Here is a 19,062-nt window from a genome sequence, read left to right as displayed (position 1 = left end):
GTTGTAGGCTACCTCTGCAAAAGGTAAAAGGTTGGCCCAATTCGACTGCTAGTAATTCACATAACTTCTGAGATACTGTTCCACCATTGTGTTAGCTTTTTCAGTGGCCCCTGGGAGGACCCAATCAGTTTAACAAATTCCCTCCAAAATTTTGCAGTAAACTGCACCCTCCTTTCAGAGATAATTTACTTTGGGGCACCATGGAGCTGGTATATGTGCTGCAAAAACAGTTTGGTTAGTTTCTGGGCAGAAGGAAATCCCCAAGCAAGCGATGAAACATACCTGTTTGGAAAATCAATCAGTCACAGTCTATATCACAGTGTTTCCCTTACTCTCAGATAACTCTACTATAAAATCCATGGCTATCTCCTCCCAAGACTGAGAGGGGTCAACCACTTGCTGCAATAAATCTGGCAGTTTTCCAGGATATTTTCTTCATGGTAGCACAAGTGGCACCACTTTTTACATAACTCGCAATGTCTTTTTTTCAATTTTGGCCACCAGAATTGCCTCCGTACTAGATCCAATGTTTTTAAAAATCCAAAATGACCCACTTGCTTAGTGTCATGACTCCGTTGCAACACCTGGAGTCTGAGGGTTTCTGGGAGGTATAACTTAGAACCTTTCCAAGCCATGGTTCCAATCGACAGAGACAAATAAAGCAGAACTCTGAGGCTTGCAAATTCCTCAAAGAACATGTTTATTGGTACAGAGTATCGGTATTCAAAAAGTGAAACCAAGTCTGAAGAGATGCATAACAATTCCCCCATACAAAAGAAATCCCACCCCCAAAGCTATGCAAGCAACTACATTTCCCCACTCAGCTTGTTGGTGGGCTTTTCATGAAATGCCCAGCCTGCAGTATTGGGAGCAGCCAATGACCTTGGTTCCCATGAGAGAAAGTCCAAGAGAGAAAGTCTCTTTTGTCTAGTGCAACACCTGGCAAACCCCCTCCCTCCCTCTATCTGGCAACTAGGAGTGAAAAGGAAAAAGATGGCTGCAACTATGCTCATTCTAAAGTTGACACATCCATTACTACTTTCATCAGCATACCTAAACTGCTAAAATGGTTATTCTGTTAAAGGTAGAACCCGGTGGGTCAGAATTAGTATGATATTGTTTTTGCCAATTTAATATTCCCAGCACTATAGGCCTGTTAAAACATTAATAATGTCAATAAAGTAAAAGTTAAATTAAATAACAATAACGATAACAATAACAACAATAATAACAATAACAATATAATAATAATAATAATAATAATAATAATAATAATAATAATAATAATAATAATGATAATGATAATAATAATAATATAAAAGTTGGAAGGGACTTGGAGATCATCTAGTCCAACCACCTGCTCAGGCAGGAACCCTATATTATTTCAGACAAATGGCTGTCCAGTCTCTTCTTAAAAACTTCCAGTCTTGGAGCATTCACCGCTTCTGGAGGCAGGTTGTTCCACTGGTTAATTGTTCTAACTGTCAGGAAGTTTCTCCTTAGTTCTAGGTTGTTTCTCTCCTTGATTAGTTTCCATCTGTTGCTTCTTGTCCTGGCTTCAGGTGCTTTGGAAAATAGCTTGACTCCCTCTTCTTTGTGGCAGCCCCTGAGATATTGGAACACTGCTATCATGTCACCCCTCACCCTTCTCTTCATTAAACTACACATACCCAATTCCAGCAACCGTTCCCTATATGTTTTAGCCTCCAGTCCCCCAATCATCTTTGTTGCTCTTCTCTGTACTCTTTATAGAGTCTCAACATCTTTTTTACATCATGATGACCAAAACTGGATGCAATATTCCAAGTGTGGCCTTACCAAGGCATTGTAAAGTGGTATTAATGCTTCACATGAACTTGATTCTATCCCTCTGTTAATGCAGCCTAGCACTGTGTTGGCTTTTTTGGCAGCTGCAGCACACTGCTGGCTCATATCTAAGTGATTGTCCACTAGGACTCCGAGATCCCTCTCACAGTTACTACTAGTGGATGGATTAACCAGGAAGCAATGTCCATTCATAAAAGTAAAAATTAATGTAAAGATGATTAAATTTATTTTGTTTTGACTGCTCCACGCAACCCCCCCTCCCCTTTCCAATTGGGTAGGACAGCTGCAAGGTATAGCTATATACAAATATATACAAATCTATTTTTTAAAAAAGCAATCCCTATTACTAATCTGTTTCCTTTTTTCTTCTGGTATGCACAAATATTCCTTATGAAATATCCAAATATTTAAATGGGAGCAATGAAACTTTATTTCAGTGCAGCCAAAAATAAATTTAGCAGGTTAAATTGACATGTTAAGAGAATGAGACAAAGTATGGTGTAGGCAAAAATATTTCTGCAAAATCTACTAAACGTGCTAATACAATGAGACAACACTGAGGTACACTTCAGTGTGTTTTCCCCCCCTCTACATTTATTTAAGCGTGCTAGCAGATTAAAGTGACACTTAGAATTAACTGGAAAACACTTTTTCCCCTAAGATTTACTGTGTGAATCTACAGAATGGGAAAATGCTATAATTTTTCAAGACTTATTAAGCATTTATGTTGAGTACAATAACACAACTGTGTTCTCAGGTGTTATTTTGCAAAATCTGCCAGATATTTCTTCTGGATGAGACAGTACTACAATGCACTCAGATAATTTTACAAGATATACTAGATGAGCTTGCTGAATGAGACATTATGTTGCATTTAGAGATTAATTTGGAAGACAAACTATATGGTCTTCCTGGATGAGAGAACTTTGCATCCAGAAATAATTCTGCAAGATCAACTGAACATGCTTATTGAAAAAGACAGTGGTTTGCCACACTGAAAGTAGAAATGTTTGCAAGATTTACTAGGCAACTGTATTAATGGAATACAGACTTCTCTTCTTTGCTTACATTTGTAGAAAGTTGAATGGAATAAGACAGACTTTTGTAGGTAAAGAAACTTGTGGGAAACAAGTTTATACTCTTTATCCATAGTATTTATTAAAGTATATGCTTTATTGCAATTTGACTACTCTTTACTATTTAAAATAATTTCCTACTATAATTAGAGTAGGAATTGCTTATTGAGTAAGGCTAATAAAATAGATTCCCTATTGCAATTTGAGTACCCTTTATTTTTAAAAACAAAGTTAATTTCCTACTATAATAAGGTTATTTTTTTTATTGAAAAGTTTTAAAATACATTTTATCTTTAACAATCCCCCCTCCCCCTCCCCTACCTATCCCTCCCTACCCCTCTCCCCCTTTCCCCCCCCCCCCGACTTCCCAGAGCTAAGTACAGGGTATAAAAACAAAAAAACAATCATAAGCATCCATATGCTACCAATAATAAATTCTTAAATCTATCACTCTCTAGCTCATATAAGATAACTACAAGCAATACTAATATTTCATATAGAAAAAAAAGAAAATAGAAAGGAATACTTATTCAAATGCTAAATGAAACTTTTTAGTCCCATATTTGTTCTGGATATATTCAATCCATTTTTCCCACTCCATAATATAACGTTCTTGCGAGTGATCTTTCAAATAAGCCGAGATCTTTGCCATTTCTGCCAGGTCAGAAACCTTTAAAGTCCATTCTTCTATAGTCGGCAGTTCCTCCTTCTTCCAATATTGACCTATTAAAAGTCTTGCTGCTGTAATTAAATTCAACATCAACTTAGTGTCCACAACAGTAGCATCTGCAATTATACCCAACAAAAAGAATTGCGGACAAAACTTTATCCTTTGCTTGAAGATCTTCTGCATATTCCACCAAATTTTTATCCAAAAAGCCTTGACCTTTTTGCAGGTCCACCATATGTGAAAATATGTTGCATCTTCGCCACCACACCTCCAGCATTTTGGCTGATAATTCGGATACATACTTGCAAGCTTTTTAGGATCTAAATGCCATCAATAAAACATTTTATAAAAGTTCTCTCTTAAATTTTGAGCTTGTGTAAATTTTACGTTCCTCACCCAGATCTTTTCCCACGTATCCATTGTAATAACTTCTTGGATATTCTGGGCCCATTTTATCATACAATCTTTAACAAGTTCTGTTTCTGAGTCAATTTCTATCAATGCAAGATATATCCGTTTGATATGTGCTGGACCCTGATTTCTAATTTGCTTTATCAAATTTTCATCAGTCATTGCAAAACCAGTTTTCTGATGATCTTTCCACCTGGCCCGTAACTGAGTATATTGAAACCAGGTTTGAACAATCTTCTCATCTCGCAAGAGGTTATACGATTTTAAACACCATACACTTCTTTCCAAGCTTAAAATCTCCTTATACGTAGTCACATCATGTTTGAAACCAACATTTATGTTTTCTATTGCGTGTTTTGGAATTGCCCATAACGGTATCTTATAATCTAACTTATGTCTATACTTCTTCCAAACTCTCAACAATGCCTGTCTTAAAATATGCACTTTAAACACATTATCTACCTTCTTATCATACAACAAATATGCATGCCAGCCAAATAACAAGTCATGGCCCTCAAGATTTAATAATCTCTCTTGTGTCAAATTAATCCAATCACTTATTCCTGCTAACGCAGCAGCTTCATAATATAATTTAAGATTGGGCATTTTAAGACCACCTCTTTCACGAGTATCCTGCATAATCTTAAGTTTAACTCGTGGCCTTTTCCCTGCCCAAACAAATTTATTGATACCCCGTTGCCATTCTTCCAAATTAGAATCTTTCTTAAGAACCGGTATCATTTGAAATAAGAATAAAAATTTAGGCAGGACATTCATTTTCACTGCTGCGATTCTTCCCAGCAAAGACAATTGCAATTTTTCCCAACTCTCCATTTCTTTTTGAATTTTTCCCCATAATTTTTCATAGTTATTTTTATATAACTTTGTATTAGAGGGTGACAAAAACACCCCCAAATATTTAACCCTTTTAGCAATCTCAAATCCAGTTAATCCTTCTAAAAGAGTCTTTTGCGATACTGTCATATTTTTGGCCAGAATTTTAGTTACTATAATAAGGTTATTGACCAAATACTTATCTTTGGGGTAAAATGTTCCTGTTAGATATTCATCATCAGACATATATTCCATCAGCTAAAAGCATTGGTGATTAAAATACCCTAAGGCCCAGTTTTGTATCATCTTGACTCAGTCATTTATCACTAGTAGATCTTGCAATCAATTCCCATGTTACAAAAGCAGTTGGTCTTAGCTTACAGATTAAATATCGCCCAGGAGCAAGTAACCCTAAGGATCATTTGTCAACAAGTACAGGAAACAGATTCCAGTCTGTCAGGTTCTTTTCAGAGAAGAGTAAAGTTCAGATAAACTGTATTGCTCTGCAGATCCCTCTTCTTGACACAAAAGAACCCTCCCTTATAAATTGCCACTCCATTCAAGAGATTGTCCAAGCTGCCTGTCAAAGGTGTCTTCATGTTGCAGGACCCCTTACTTTCTGTATCCTGTTATATCAGAGGCAGTACTTTGAAAGTTTTGCTTCCAGGCATCCCAAAGTGGGTGCTGTCTGCTATGATCTAGAGTAATTCAGAGTATTCTCCAAATATATGCCTAAAAATTAGCTCTTCCAGACATTCATCTGCAGCAATCTCCTGTGTATTATGCAACTGGTATAATAATAGCTTCAACTACATGTTGATATAGCTGTTATCAGAACAAGAGATCAATTGGAAACTGACCCATTGAACTCTGAAATGTTTATGGTTATGAAAAAACAGGTCCTGCCAATGGATCCTCAGTCACTCCTATTGATACAGGCTTCTTGTCAATGCTAGATGTTGAAGAATAGGATAGTCCACATTTCAGTATTGTATTCACCAAGGAGAACATTTCATCTATGACGATATTGGCATAGCATAGCAGGAAATTGGATGAGGGAGAATACTTCCATTGGCTAAGTTGACTTTTACCCTGGGCTTCTTATCCCAAAAGTCAGAGAAACCCAAAATTCCACAAGCTGCTTAAGCATTCTGCTTAAGGAAAAAAGACTGTCCCATAGTGCTTTCCTTGCAGATGTAATGTGGGGTGAATTTAGGAAAGTGATGGATGGATTTCTATAGTTTTGTTTCCCTTACTTATTTACTCCAGCTGTTGGGGAAAACAACCATCTTGGTCTCCTTTCCATGTGATGTGATAGGGTTAGACAAATATAGGATTCAGCCATCTTGAAGCCATGAGATAGCATTAAAACATGATTACTGGAACATGGTCAAACAGAAGTAGTAGCCTTATGATCTGCACTGTCTATGGTATCACATCCTCAATCTGTTGCAATGACTGGATAGCAGGGGTTTAGTTTCCTCCAGGTAACATAGTTTCTGCATTCATAACAACTCAGTTAAGCAGGAAAAACCCCTTAGCATCATTAATTAAATTTGTGAAGCAGAAATCTTCACAAGTTTAATTAATAATGCTAAGGGACCTTTCATTATTTTCTGAATATTTTTGTCCTAAAATTAACCAGGAGAATTTTACGTTCTAATGATAATGTGTTTATTTTTTATTGTGGGCTGCTTGCTGTTCCACATTTGAATGGAAATATCAGGTTTGTATAAGGGACGCGGTGGCTCAGTGGGTTAGGACGCTGAGCTTGTCGATCAGAAGATCGGCAGTTTGGCGGGTCGAATCCCGAGTGCCGCGTAGCAGAGTGAGCGCCTGTTACTCGTCCCAGCTTCTGCCAACCTAGCAGTTCGAAAGCACGTAAAAAATGCAAGTAGAAAAATAGGGACCACTCCGGTGGGAAGGTAACAGCGTTCCGTGCGCCTTTGGCGTCTAGTCATGCCGGCCACATGACCATGGAGACGTCCTCGGACAAGCGCTGGCTCTTCGGCTTTGAAACGGAGATGAGCACCGGCCCCTAGAGTCGGAAACGACTAGCACACATGTGCGGGGGAACCTTTACCTTTACCTTATCAGGTTTGTAGGAAAGTGCAAAGTTGGCAGAAGTGTTAGAAATCATTGTACTCAAAAGTCTTACACAGGAACATATTTCAAAACAGTCTGTTGAAAATAGAACATCCTGATTGGTTGTAAAATGCTAACCGATAAGGAAGAAAGAGTTGAAAACCAAGGCTGAAGATTTTGGAATATATGATTGGAGGGGTTCTTGGCGCTCTCCAAGCTTGGTGGTTTTCTTGAAGACGTGTCATTACTATGTAACATCTTCAGTGTTAGTGAGGAGAAAGGTTTGCTCTCCGTTTATATTCTATCTAGTGGCTTAACCCATCAGCGTTGGTGGAAGAATTATTCTACTTTATCGAATATATGATTTAAAAGGTGTTTCTCCTGAGACATTATATTTCTACTAATTCCCAAATCAGATCATTTCGTTTGCTCAGCTTTCATTTTTTGCCCTTTTTTTGCATTCTCTGTCATACTACTGATGTTTTCATGAAAAGGCAAGCAAACCTTGATGTGATTATGCATGATTCCTTAAATATTGTTTTCGTATTATGTGTGCATAAACTATGTGGATACAGCTTGATATGCAGTTAATATGGAAAAGAGAATTCACAAAGAAACAGTGATTCCCTTTCAGGAGTCCCAGGATTTGAAAACAAGTCTAGACAAAACTTCCAGTTGAATTCAGTTGAATTTATGTTTTTTGTGACCCATAATTAGGCCCCAATTTTTACTATATTTTTACAGGTATCATTTATGAATTTATGGAAGAGATTATTGTAGTTCAGAGTTGAACTGTGGAGTCATTGGTGTTCTCTGAACTTGATAGTTTTCTTGTAGACTGTTCATTATCAAACTAGCTAACATCATCAGGACATGATGATGGTGATTAATAGTTACAATGTGATGAAGTTACCTAGTTGGGTAATGAAATATCTACAACAGAAGTGGGGAACTATGGCCCTTTTATGACTTGGGGATTTCAACTCCCAGAATTCCTGAGCCAGCCATGTTAGCTTAGGAATTCTGGGAGCTGAAATCCACAAGTCATAAAAGGGCCATAGTTCCCCAGCTCTGATCTACAAGAAAGCAACCAAGCTGAGAGAGTACCAAGGACCTCATATTTACATCTTTATTTATAAAATGTTGATGGTCACCCATCTTATAAACATGCTTTCTGTTGTTTTATGACATTTCCTAATTCTTTTTCTTCTCCCCCTTTTTTCTTGCAATCATGACACACAGAAATGAACATTACTGATCTAAATAAAGATTCGATGACGGTATCAGGCCTTCAAGGGAAAACCGGTTACCACCTGACTTTTAGAGCCTATACAGCTGCAGGATATGGACCTCATACAGCCTTGTATGTGGTTACAAAGGAAAATGGTAAGTAATGAGACAATTGGATGTTTGTTCTGCACTTAAGTATTGTCATGAGTTGTTAGAACAAATGGGTTAATGGTGTATAGTCCTTAGCAAGCATCACACTGAGGTTCAATGTTTGTCAAAGGGAATCATATCATTAATATTGTTCACCACTTACTTATGATATTTGTTAAAATTCCAGGGATCTTACAAAGTATAACTAAGTTGTTACAAAACTTGTAAGCTTTTCAAATGATACCCTTTTTTTGATATAAAAAAATGGAGATGAGGATGCTGGCTGGCTACAACATTAATTGCTGCAGGTGGAGGAAATGCTGGCTGACTCAATTGGAGTGGCCTATGTGGTGTAGTGGTTCAGGGGTTGAACTAAGGTTGGGAAGGTCCAGGTTCAAGTTTAGCTTCAGCTATGGAAGTTCACTAGATGACTTGGGGCGGTTCATTTCCTTTCAGCCCATCAATCTCAGAATGCTGGTTGTGAGGATTAAATGCAAAAGTGTGAGCACCACAATTAGAGGCAGGATCTAAATCTATAAATAAATAAAAAGGGCAAAGGGAAACCATGGAATGTGGCTCAGCAGTATAAAAACAGAGAGGATGCAGTGGCCTAGCAGTTAAGAAGCTGGGCTTGTCGATTAGAAGGTTGGCCGTTTGAGACCCAAGCGATACAGGACAGGGTGAGCTCCTGTTCTTGCCCAATTACTGCCAACCTAGCAATTCAAAAGCTTGCAAATGCAACTAGAAAAATAGGTACCACTTCAGTGGGAAGATAACAGTGCTCCGTGTGCCTTGGCATATATTCAGGCCGGCCACATGGGTTAGGAAATGGAGATGAGCATCACCCCCTAGTCAGAAATGACTGGACCGGGGAAACCTTTACCTTTACCTTAGTATGAAAACATCTTTAGGGTTGCAGGGGAAGTGAAGTGAAAGAAGACTATAGAATCCAGAATAATGGGTAGGGGCATTTTTCATATATTTAAAGTTATCGCATGTACGGGGGAACCTTTACCTTTACCTTTATGGAAAGAGAGAAGAATGGTTGTTAAAGACAGATCCTTATAAATTGGAAGCTAAGATAAGAGAAACAGATGGTATTGTTCATTGGTCCAATTCAATGAATCAAACTAAAGTCAGAATGTGAGACGTGAATTAACAGAAAAAATAAAAATACTCTTTCCAATATATTTACAAGAGGTTCATCAGCATAAAGCTAGCTTGTATATTTTTGAAATTGTATCACAGCTGTGGTTATTGTGTCAATGATCTTTTTGCTTAGTGTCATCGATTGTACCATTTCTTTTGTTAGGAATATGAAATTTAAATGAAGGAAGGAAATATTTTCTGGATGCTTGTGATACTCCTGCATATGTTTTGTTGTTGCTGTTGTTGTCTTGACTTATTCTGTTATTTAATTAGGTAATTTAAATTATAGAAATATCCCTCAAAAAAACCAATAATGAATAGAGTATTTTAGCGCTTTCTCTGTGCATAAACAGCAAGAGGGAAATTTGCCATTTCCAATCAATTACTTATATTTCAATTAAACTGTTTAAAGCAACATTGGTTATTTTCTGAGAATGTGACAATGTCAAAAGACACTCTAGGAAATTGTTCTATAGGCTTGAGGGAAATTGCTGACTAACTGAAATATTGCTTTCTTACTAGCTTTTCTCTCTTATACTTTTCAGCTTTGGGATTGATCATTGCCATAATTATCCCAGTGTCTGTGGTTCTTGTGTTGGCAGTTGTAACCGGGATCCTATGCTACAGGAAGAGGGAATGGTAACTTTGGCATTCAGCCATCTTAATTTTGTTTTTCTTCTACAAATAGAAACAGATTCTGGCGTATGTTCTTGCATTAAGCTATTAGATACACTCCAGATGTGATATAAACTTTATGTTCCATATAGGTGAAGATTTATTGATAATAGGCACACGCTAAATCTCCTGCGCTCCAAGAATTGCATTTCAGTGGGCAAGATTTTGGGAGATGCCACTAGAATTTGTGTGGCAGCTTTGTTGAGGATACTGATATAGCCAGACTCAGAATTGCCAGTTGGTTGATGCTAAAATAAACCCCTCTAGGTATTCTTTTGGAATGGGAACGACTCCTGAAGTTCATTCAAAGCTTCTTGTAGGGTTTAAGAATATGAAGAAACAAAACTCTCTATCAATAAAGGAGAATGTTTGTAGCCCAGGATTGAAATGAGAGGTCTTTGGTGCTTTCTGAACTTGCAGATGTTTTATTATCCACACTAGGTAACATCATCAGTGCTGCACTGATGAAATTACCTAGTTTGGGTAATGAAACTTCTGCAAGAAAACAACCAAGCTTAAGGAATGCCAAGGATCCTTCAAAAATCTCTATAAATATCCATTGCTTAAGACCCATCTTTGGGAACTTTGAGTTCCTCCCAGTCCCACATAAATTTTTAATGAGTGATTGATTTTGGGAGAAAAAACAGGAGGGGAGAAATGTGTCTCATTTTGATATGGAAAATAAATATTTCAGGAGGTTTGATGGCAATTCATAAATTAACATTGCTTCCCTTATTTCAAAAGGATTAAAGAAGTCTTCTATCCTGACATTCCAAACCCAGAACACTCCAAAGCTTTGGATTTCCCAAGAGATTCAGAGGTAATCTGTTCCATTTTACCATTCAAATAATATCATAAGAATGCTGATGGATGGGATGAGGTTGGGGAAGGGCAAGACAGAAAATGTTTCACTTTCAGAGTGAAAGGATGTGGTGTTTCTTCACTTAAGATTGAACATGAATGCAAGGACTGAAAAACTGTCTTCAGCTCTTGAAGAAATGAGTTGGTGGCAGGAATAACTTCAGGATTTTGGGGCATCCATAGGGGGGCAAGGGACAATCATGACAAAAGTGACAGGCATAATGTAGCTTGCATATTTTCATAATAACTTCAAGTGTTTCTCAACTTTAAAGTGTTTCGCAATTTTAAAATGTATGGAATTCAACTACCAGGATTGCCCAGCAGCTGAAGACCATATATCTTAAAATTGCTGGGGCTGAAAAATACTGATGTATGTCATATCATTGTGCCTCCTAACAGATAGCTATGGAATGACAATAAATGTTTAGTTAATTTTTAAAACCTCTAATTATCAATTGCTTTTTTCAGCCCACTAAATGCTTAGATGAAATGCACAGATTTTTAGCTAAAATATCATAAAATGTGCTATCAGTAGCTCCTTGAAATTTTTGCATTTTTTAAATATATTCTGAAGAACTTCATTTTTCACCTGTTTTGTATAAATAAATGTTATTTTCCAGATCAAATTCCATTTTAAATTTTCACAACCAACGTCTAAGATATATAAGGGTATTTTAAAATAATATTATCATATATACTTGTGGATAGGTCCATCCATGGATAAGACAAACCCAGTTTGAGATTGTATTGTGTGCCTAAAATTCTTGGCTTGTCCATGAATATATATGATAAATAGTTTACATTTCTATCATTTAAGTTAGATCTTATTTGCAGTGAACGCCCAAGTTTGTGAAAGTTTGAGCAGCATTCTTAATTAAATAGCATGTCATTGCTTTGGCTATTATTGTGTAAATCAGCCTTCTACTATTGACCAGTTAGCTGGCTTGCAGCAAAATAAAATCCCAGGCTTGATGGAAGATGATGTGAAATTTGCAATATTTAGCATTACATAAAAATCTGGAACATTTTTAAGATCACCGTCCAGCACCTGAAGCTAAAATAAAATATTCATGTAAGAATAAACAGTTCATTTAAAAAGAATAAAAAGAAAAAGAAAGACATACAAATGAGCAATAAAAAGAAAAGAGATGTAATTTTCTTTCCACTCCAAAATAATGCAGTTTATTTACATTTGCAAGTGCTGAGTATACTAAGCTTATTTTATTTTCTGATTGTAGGGGAACTCTAATTCTAAAACCTTGGAGATGAACCCATGTACTCCCAACAAGATCGAAGTAATTCAATCCCAGTCCCAGGGTCTGAAGATTGAAGACACGGCCATTACATCACCTGTTATGGAAGAGCCTCCTGAAGATGGCTTGGAGTCTGAATCAGGAAGCCACGTTGTGGTTTCCTATTGTCCACCAATCATTGAGGAAGTCATATCTAATCCACCAGAGGATGAATCTGCAGTGTCTTCCCAGGTGGTTTATATTGATGTCCAGTCAATGTATCCAGCTCCAGTTAAACCAAATGAAGAATTAGAAGCTGACTGTGTGGTTTCAGCAGGTTATAAACCACAAATGCAACTCGCAGTTAATAATTTCAGACAGTTGGAGGAAACATCAACAACAGAAGAGGACTCAGACAAGGGTGCAGGCTATAGACCACAAGTGAATGCATCCTCCTGGAATACAGGCTTTCCAGATTCTCCAGAATCCACAGAAAATGTCTCATTTGGGAGCCCTTGTTCAATTAATTCGCGGCAGTTTTTGATTCCTTCTAAAGAGGAGGATGACGATTCTCCCAAAGCTATTAACTCAGGATGGTCTTTTGCTAACTTATTTCACACCAAATCAAATGAGTAAGGCACGGTTGCCCTGGAAATTGCTGTTTGCTTGGAACTGGTTGTTAACAGTTTTGGAAGTACTATCCCAGAGCATTTATTATTTTATTTTGGTAAAGCTCAAAGTTACAGTGGACATTTTATAACTGGTAGAGATGCTAATTCACAGTGTCTCAGGGAAGGTAGTTCTAAAACCAAAGGGCAGCAACCAGTCTGCAATTACCTTTCAACAGTCTTCCTTTTACCCTGCCCTGGCTGAACGCTGTCAGTCGGGTTCAATGTTTTTTATTTGTGACTATATTTATGACTTCCTACGTATGCCAGGGGAAACATAAGCAAATAGAAGCAAACGTTATTTCTGCAGGTATCAAAATGCCTATTAAGCCTCAAAGGGATACATATACAGTATATGCAGGTGTGTTCAGGATTGGGACCTTGTTGTCTAATCAAGAATATGTTTAAATTTTAAGAAAGTATATTTAGGTCAACCTTTGTTACAGGATCCTATTGCTAGACATGCACCAGATGGAGGTTACAGGAGTGAAACACTACAGAACCCATACACTACAAGTTCCAGCCAGACACTGAAAGTCCCAGTCACCAAAACATTACAAGATCATAGGGAAACACTACAGCATCCAACACTACACAAGTGCTGCTGATGGTTTTGTGGCATTAGATTTCCAGCTGCTTTGGAGAGCTGTAATGTAAGGCAGTTTGTTCCTTTTTAATTCCAGTAGAGCCAATTTAGATTGCTTGCCAATCAAAGCTTGCAGTGTTATGTTTATGAGCCTGCTGAATGCATGTATATACAATATTTTTGACTCAGGATACAACAAAAGTGTAACACTGATTTTAAAGCTTAGTCAGGTATAGATAAATGTTGGACTTCTAGCATATTTTTTTAATAAATTTTATTTTTCCATACTTTAAAAAAAATACAGCGTGTGCTATGTCCTCACCTTAAACCAGATAGATTACAAACTGCCTTCCTGACATCCCACTTTCTAGTGCTCATGTGGTTTCTGTGGATCTAGACGTCCTACTGAATACTTGGTTTTAGGAATGCCCCATCTATGTCTCTTTCAGAAAAGACTGATGAATGAGACTGGGCCACAGAGATGTGCAAAATGTTCCATACACTCTATAGGTAGGACAGCTCATTTTAGGTGATTTGTGACCCCAACTGAACTATGCATATTTTGGATGCATGGATTAAAGCAAAAGTTTTTTTGTTTTGAGCAAAAACAGTTGGGGAACACAGGGAAAGAGCCACAACATCAGCATGTCATGGGAGAATGAAAAGGATGATGCTAGATACATCAGTGGGATATGCCCACTGGTGGTAGCAGTGTGACTGAGAGAAGGGAGATAAGGCCCTGGGAAGATAGGGATTAGCATGTGTCATATTGGGACTTTGGTGATTTCTGAGAGGGGCGTAAGGAAAGGGAAATTACTGGGAAAGAGGGCAGTGAAGAAAGATATACTATGCCAGAAACTGTAGAGAGAGCAGAATGTTTTCCCCATGTCATCCACACTCTTATGTTGCAACAGTCTTCCAAAATCATAGGCTGCATAAATATTATTTTGGAATCGGCCTTCAGCAACTTCTCTCCCATCATCTCTGGGGAAAACCATTTGCTTTGGGGAATGGCCAGCTACAATACTCAGTTGCCTCCAACTCTGAATTTCCCTGGAAACTTTTACAGGGAGAAACTAGGGAGCAAATTGTGCTTTCGTGAGCTGATATTGAAATTCCTCTATAAAATACTACCGAACAATTTACCGGTAGTTCTTTTGGATACTGTCAGGTGGACTAGTTTTAAAACAAATCTTTGCACCTAAGAGTGTATTTCTGACACATGTAAAACTGCAGTTTCACACAATTCATTAAACTGATACATATGCACACTACTTCTTTCAGGTGATTAACCAATTTAGCTTTTGTAATTAGCAATTTAACATTTCCTGTGCAGATATTTTCCAGGTTATCTTCACCTTATCTATATTCAGGTTTACCATATTTGGATAGTCTTTTTAAGTCATTTTAAGTTAAATGATTAAAAATGGATGGAAGTTTGATTTAATCTTGAGTTTTCAGAAAATGGTCAAATTTAGAGTGTGCCTTTAATGTATGGGGCTTTTATTTAATGCTTTCATTCTCCTATTCTTCCATATTTATCATCTTTAAAAAGATGTTAGTAGCATTTGCCCTCAACAATTACATTTTTGTAAGCCTTTTGAAATTTCTGTTTTCAGAGATAGCAGTTGAGGTATCTGCATTGATAGTGACAACAAATGTTTCCAGTGCTGCTTTTACAATTAACACAGTGGCCTTCATTTTATTAAACTATTTTTGCAGCTTTCCAGAGTTTGACGGAATTAGATCCTGCTAAGCGCTGCATATTTTCAATACAGTTCTTTACTAAAATGTGTGATGAAATGAATCTATGTATCCAAGCAGTAAGAGATTAATATGTGTATGTCTTCAGTGTAAAGCTGGTGTCTTGGAAAGAAAGCATCTCTGTGGGTAATTGCCCCTTTTCAAGAGAGTGATCCATTCCAACATATCTGAAATGTGCAAAAGTTCCCAGATTTGTAAATGTTTTCCATAAATACCTTTCCCAACCAGGGCTCCTTCCTTCAACACTCAGAATTCCCTGGTTAACATGTTAGTTGCTAAGGATTCTGGGTGTTGAAATCTATTAGGCTGGAAAGGGTTGCTCTATATATGGTATTTAAAGCTTGATGTCTTAGAAAAGAGAAGGGAAAGTAAAGGGGCCCTCCATTTATTTATATCCCTCCAGTTTATAATTTTGTAAACATTATCTAGAATTTCAGGTGCCAGACTCTGCACTATACACATTGCCTTAATTTAGCCATAAGCCCAGTTCGTTCTCTTTGTTTCTGAGATGTGTGATGGAAAATCAAACAAAAATCTATATAAAGAACACTATCCATATTATACCTCATAAAGGACATAATTGAAATTCTTATGTTTTCAGAGATTCTGAGATCCTTATATCTAAAATGTCAGTTTGGGAAGGGAGATATATTTCAACATATATATTTTTTTTGAGTAAGTTTATTTTTTTAAAATGGGGATGCTGCTCAATTGGTTCTGGAGAAGCTTTCAGCATTGAGCCATGTATTTCATGTGGGCGGGAGGTGAGCTATTTTGTTGTTTTTAAAAGGTTTTTTTTTGAAGGGCATAATTACATTTAATTCATTATATGTTTGTTATGTGTTGACATATGAGGGAAAGGACTGTGAATTTTTAGTTGGACTTCTGTCTCTTTTTTAAAATTTGGATTTGCATTTTGGAAGAATGGGCATACATTTTTAGTTATCCTTTGATATACCTCATAAAAGTGATTTATCAGAAAGAGTAAGCTACACTAACCTTTGCAAAAGAGGATTTTCTTATTCATGTGAAGACACAGATTTACTGGGGAATGTTCTGCTGTTCATTGGTTCCTTGCTTTGGAGGTAGAATAGACTGGTAGAGTTAGCCTTTAAATAAATATATTGTACATAAAACCATTGGGCTGCCCTTACTAATTAAGCAGGGACTACTACACCAATGTGCATTATATCTTGGATTTGAGTGCCCATTATTATGTTGTAGCACGCATCATCAAAGTTTTCAAAGACGATTTTATTCTGATGCTTGATGTTAACTTTCAAGGACAGTTCATTCCACTCCTGGCCCTGACAATCATTTAGATGAGCCAGTAAAGATGGAGCAAATGGCACAACATAAAGTGTCAGTTTACACAGCAAACCTATAGGTATTCTTTAACTGGGATGGCATATCTGGAGGAAAAGAATTGTCTGTCTTTCTCTCTGATGATTTGCGTAAGTTGATCACCCAAGTGCTAAATTAAAGATGTGGAAACTGCCATACAGCCATATCCAAATACGTTTGCAAGCTGTTTGCTCACAGATTTTTCTTGCAAAAGAAAATAGAAACAGACAAAGAGGCACCTGACTTCTATTAGAAAGTGGCTTTTTGAAAGTTTTGGTCTTTCTCAAAATTATTCTTTATCTCAGTAAGGCTTGAGGGATGTTGATAGATATTTTGCTTCAAGCCCTTCATGATCATGAACTCTTGATGATTCTGGCTGCGCCCATGGAGTTCAATAAACTATTCCCCATGGAATCTTTTGTGTTTCTATGCTCTGTATTTGAACTGAGGCTTCAAGTTAACTGGACTCCAAATCATTGGCATGTTCAGATGTAGAGGTTTAAAAAAAGTTTCCTGGAGCATTTACAACAGCAGCTTTAGAATTATGAAATCTTAGTTAAATGAACAGCACGCGTTGTGCACGTGCAAAAAAGCATCATGTGATCAGTTAGAACGAACTCCCTGTTCACAGAGGTGATGTTGAACAGTTCTGTGCTTTCTATGAACTGAGTGAGCCGCTACAAAATGGTACACGCTTCTCTTCCAGATCAGAAGGATTTTGTTGGTCAGCAGATCTGTCATTGTGGAATGGTTGGTTGAATGTTTGCAAACTACCACCTGGTACCAGTTTTGGTGTCCGGGTGAATGGATTGTTTACTCTATGGTAGCATTCGTAGATTTTGTTATTTCTTGCCACTTTTCCATGAGGTCATATGGTCTTCATTCAGGGCCTTCGTTGTGAATGTGAAATCTCCTGCAGTGAGATAAAACAGAGACAGGAAGGACATGTAGATGGGGAACTATATTGGGTGAGTGCTAAAATGTGGGGTGGGGTTGGGGAACATTCTTCAGAAGTCAATTGTAGATAAAGAAATAATGCTTGTATAATATATAACTGTTTTATAGCTCAATAAATTCTGAATGTTTTTATTCAAAATCTTGCAGCATATTAAACATATAATACATAATAAATGTGAAGGTAATCTCAGTGCTTATTGAAATATTAAATAACCATTGTAATATTGAATCAACTGGAAGACTCAATGTTGCTTAACGTTTTTGTATTTTCCTCCCCCAGCAGTTTTATTTCTTTTCGCTTCTAGTCTGTAGAAAATGGGCTACTGATTCTGGCCCTCTGAAGCCAGACAGCTCAGGTATCTTAAGCAAACCTTAAAATGTATGTAAACCATTCTACTCTTCTTATTCTACTGTACATATTTAACTGGCAAAACTGCCTTTCTGAAATTCATTTCCATTTCACCTTGTTCACTCACAGATTAATGGTTTATTGCTGTACCAAAAGACACGATCAGTTTGCAGTTTAGGAAAATTCCTGTTAAGTCTTTAAGACAAGCTTAAATACATGAATATGAGTTGCATCCAACTCTGTATTAAAGCAATGCATCTTAAAAACAAAGGGGGTTGATAGGACTTCCCCATTTCCTGTGTTTGCTGTGCTAAACTCTCTTGAGTAGATGTATGCAACATATCAATGGACTGAGGCCAGTGTTGTGTAGACATCATTATGAGCAAAACAACAGCTATATGATTGCTAGTAAAGCTATCCAAGCAGACCCGTCAAGTGAGTGATAACTAAGGATAAACAAGGAGGAAAAGAGGAGGGAACATTAAATTATACAAGTAATATAGCACTAATGCACTAAATTTGGAATGAGTATGAAGCTAATACGCTACCATATAGCCAGACAGTTCTTATCCCTATAATATGCATGTATTAAGAATATTGGCCAGAAATACTGTCATGAAGTTTAATAAATGTATTTTCTTACCCTTTAAAAGTGTGGAATTTTTTTCTTATCCATTTGATTTGTTTTTGTTTCTGCCTCTGTAATCTTGCAGTTCTTACTCAATAAAAGCATAATGTGGGATACCAGGCTTTCAGTAACCTTGTTGTGGCACTAATTGCTTTCCAGTTGTAGCCTGTTTCTTCAAGTAATTGAAAACTAGCTCTAATCCAAACAAAGTAAAATTTTTGCTGGCCATGACTACAAAGCCAGTATGATCACCATTGGTGATGGCCATCTTCAGAAATGCTTCCTGACATAAGGCATCACTTTACACAAAGCCAGAACCACTCTTATAAGAGCTGATCAAGGCAATGAGGTCACCCAAGGTAGCATCTATTTAACTCTTAGGATGGCGATGGTTGTTTTGTAAGGCACTTGTGGGAGATGTGTTGCTGTGTGTGTCGTGAAAGTGAAGCAATCCTGGTATCCAGGACTTCTCTTCAAAAAACATAGATGGAAGTGTGGGGAGCTGGATATCCCAGTGTTATGCAATGTTCACTCTCAAGTCTTAGCCATCTCAGGCATAAAGTCCC

The 19,062-nt window shown here is 37.2% G+C and overlaps 1 protein-coding gene across 4 annotated transcripts in view; it reads left to right on the top strand.

The window, feature by feature from the left end:
* The window catches only part of LIFR (LIF receptor subunit alpha), a 99,848-nt gene extending 81,236 nt beyond the window's left edge, over window positions 1-18,612 (top strand). For all 4 annotated transcript variants that reach the window (XM_081315695.1, XM_081315697.1, XM_081315696.1 and 1 more), the window contains exons 17-20: window positions 8,146-8,289; window positions 9,978-10,071; window positions 10,852-10,927; window positions 12,207-18,612. In XM_081315695.1, coding sequence (XP_081171821.1) covers window positions 8,146-8,289; window positions 9,978-10,071; window positions 10,852-10,927; window positions 12,207-12,836 — 944 coding nt within the window. In that variant the 3' untranslated portion in view covers window positions 12,837-18,612. The remainder of the gene's footprint in view (window positions 1-8,145; window positions 8,290-9,977; window positions 10,072-10,851; window positions 10,928-12,206) is intronic.
* The last annotated feature ends 450 nt before the right edge of the window (window positions 18,613-19,062 follow it).

The sequence above is a fragment of the Vipera berus genome (assembly GCF_964194415.1).
Source record: "Vipera berus genome assembly, chromosome: 2".
NCBI lineage: Eukaryota > Metazoa > Chordata > Lepidosauria > Squamata > Viperidae > Vipera > Vipera berus.
This window is presented reverse-complemented; position numbering and strand designations above follow the sequence as displayed.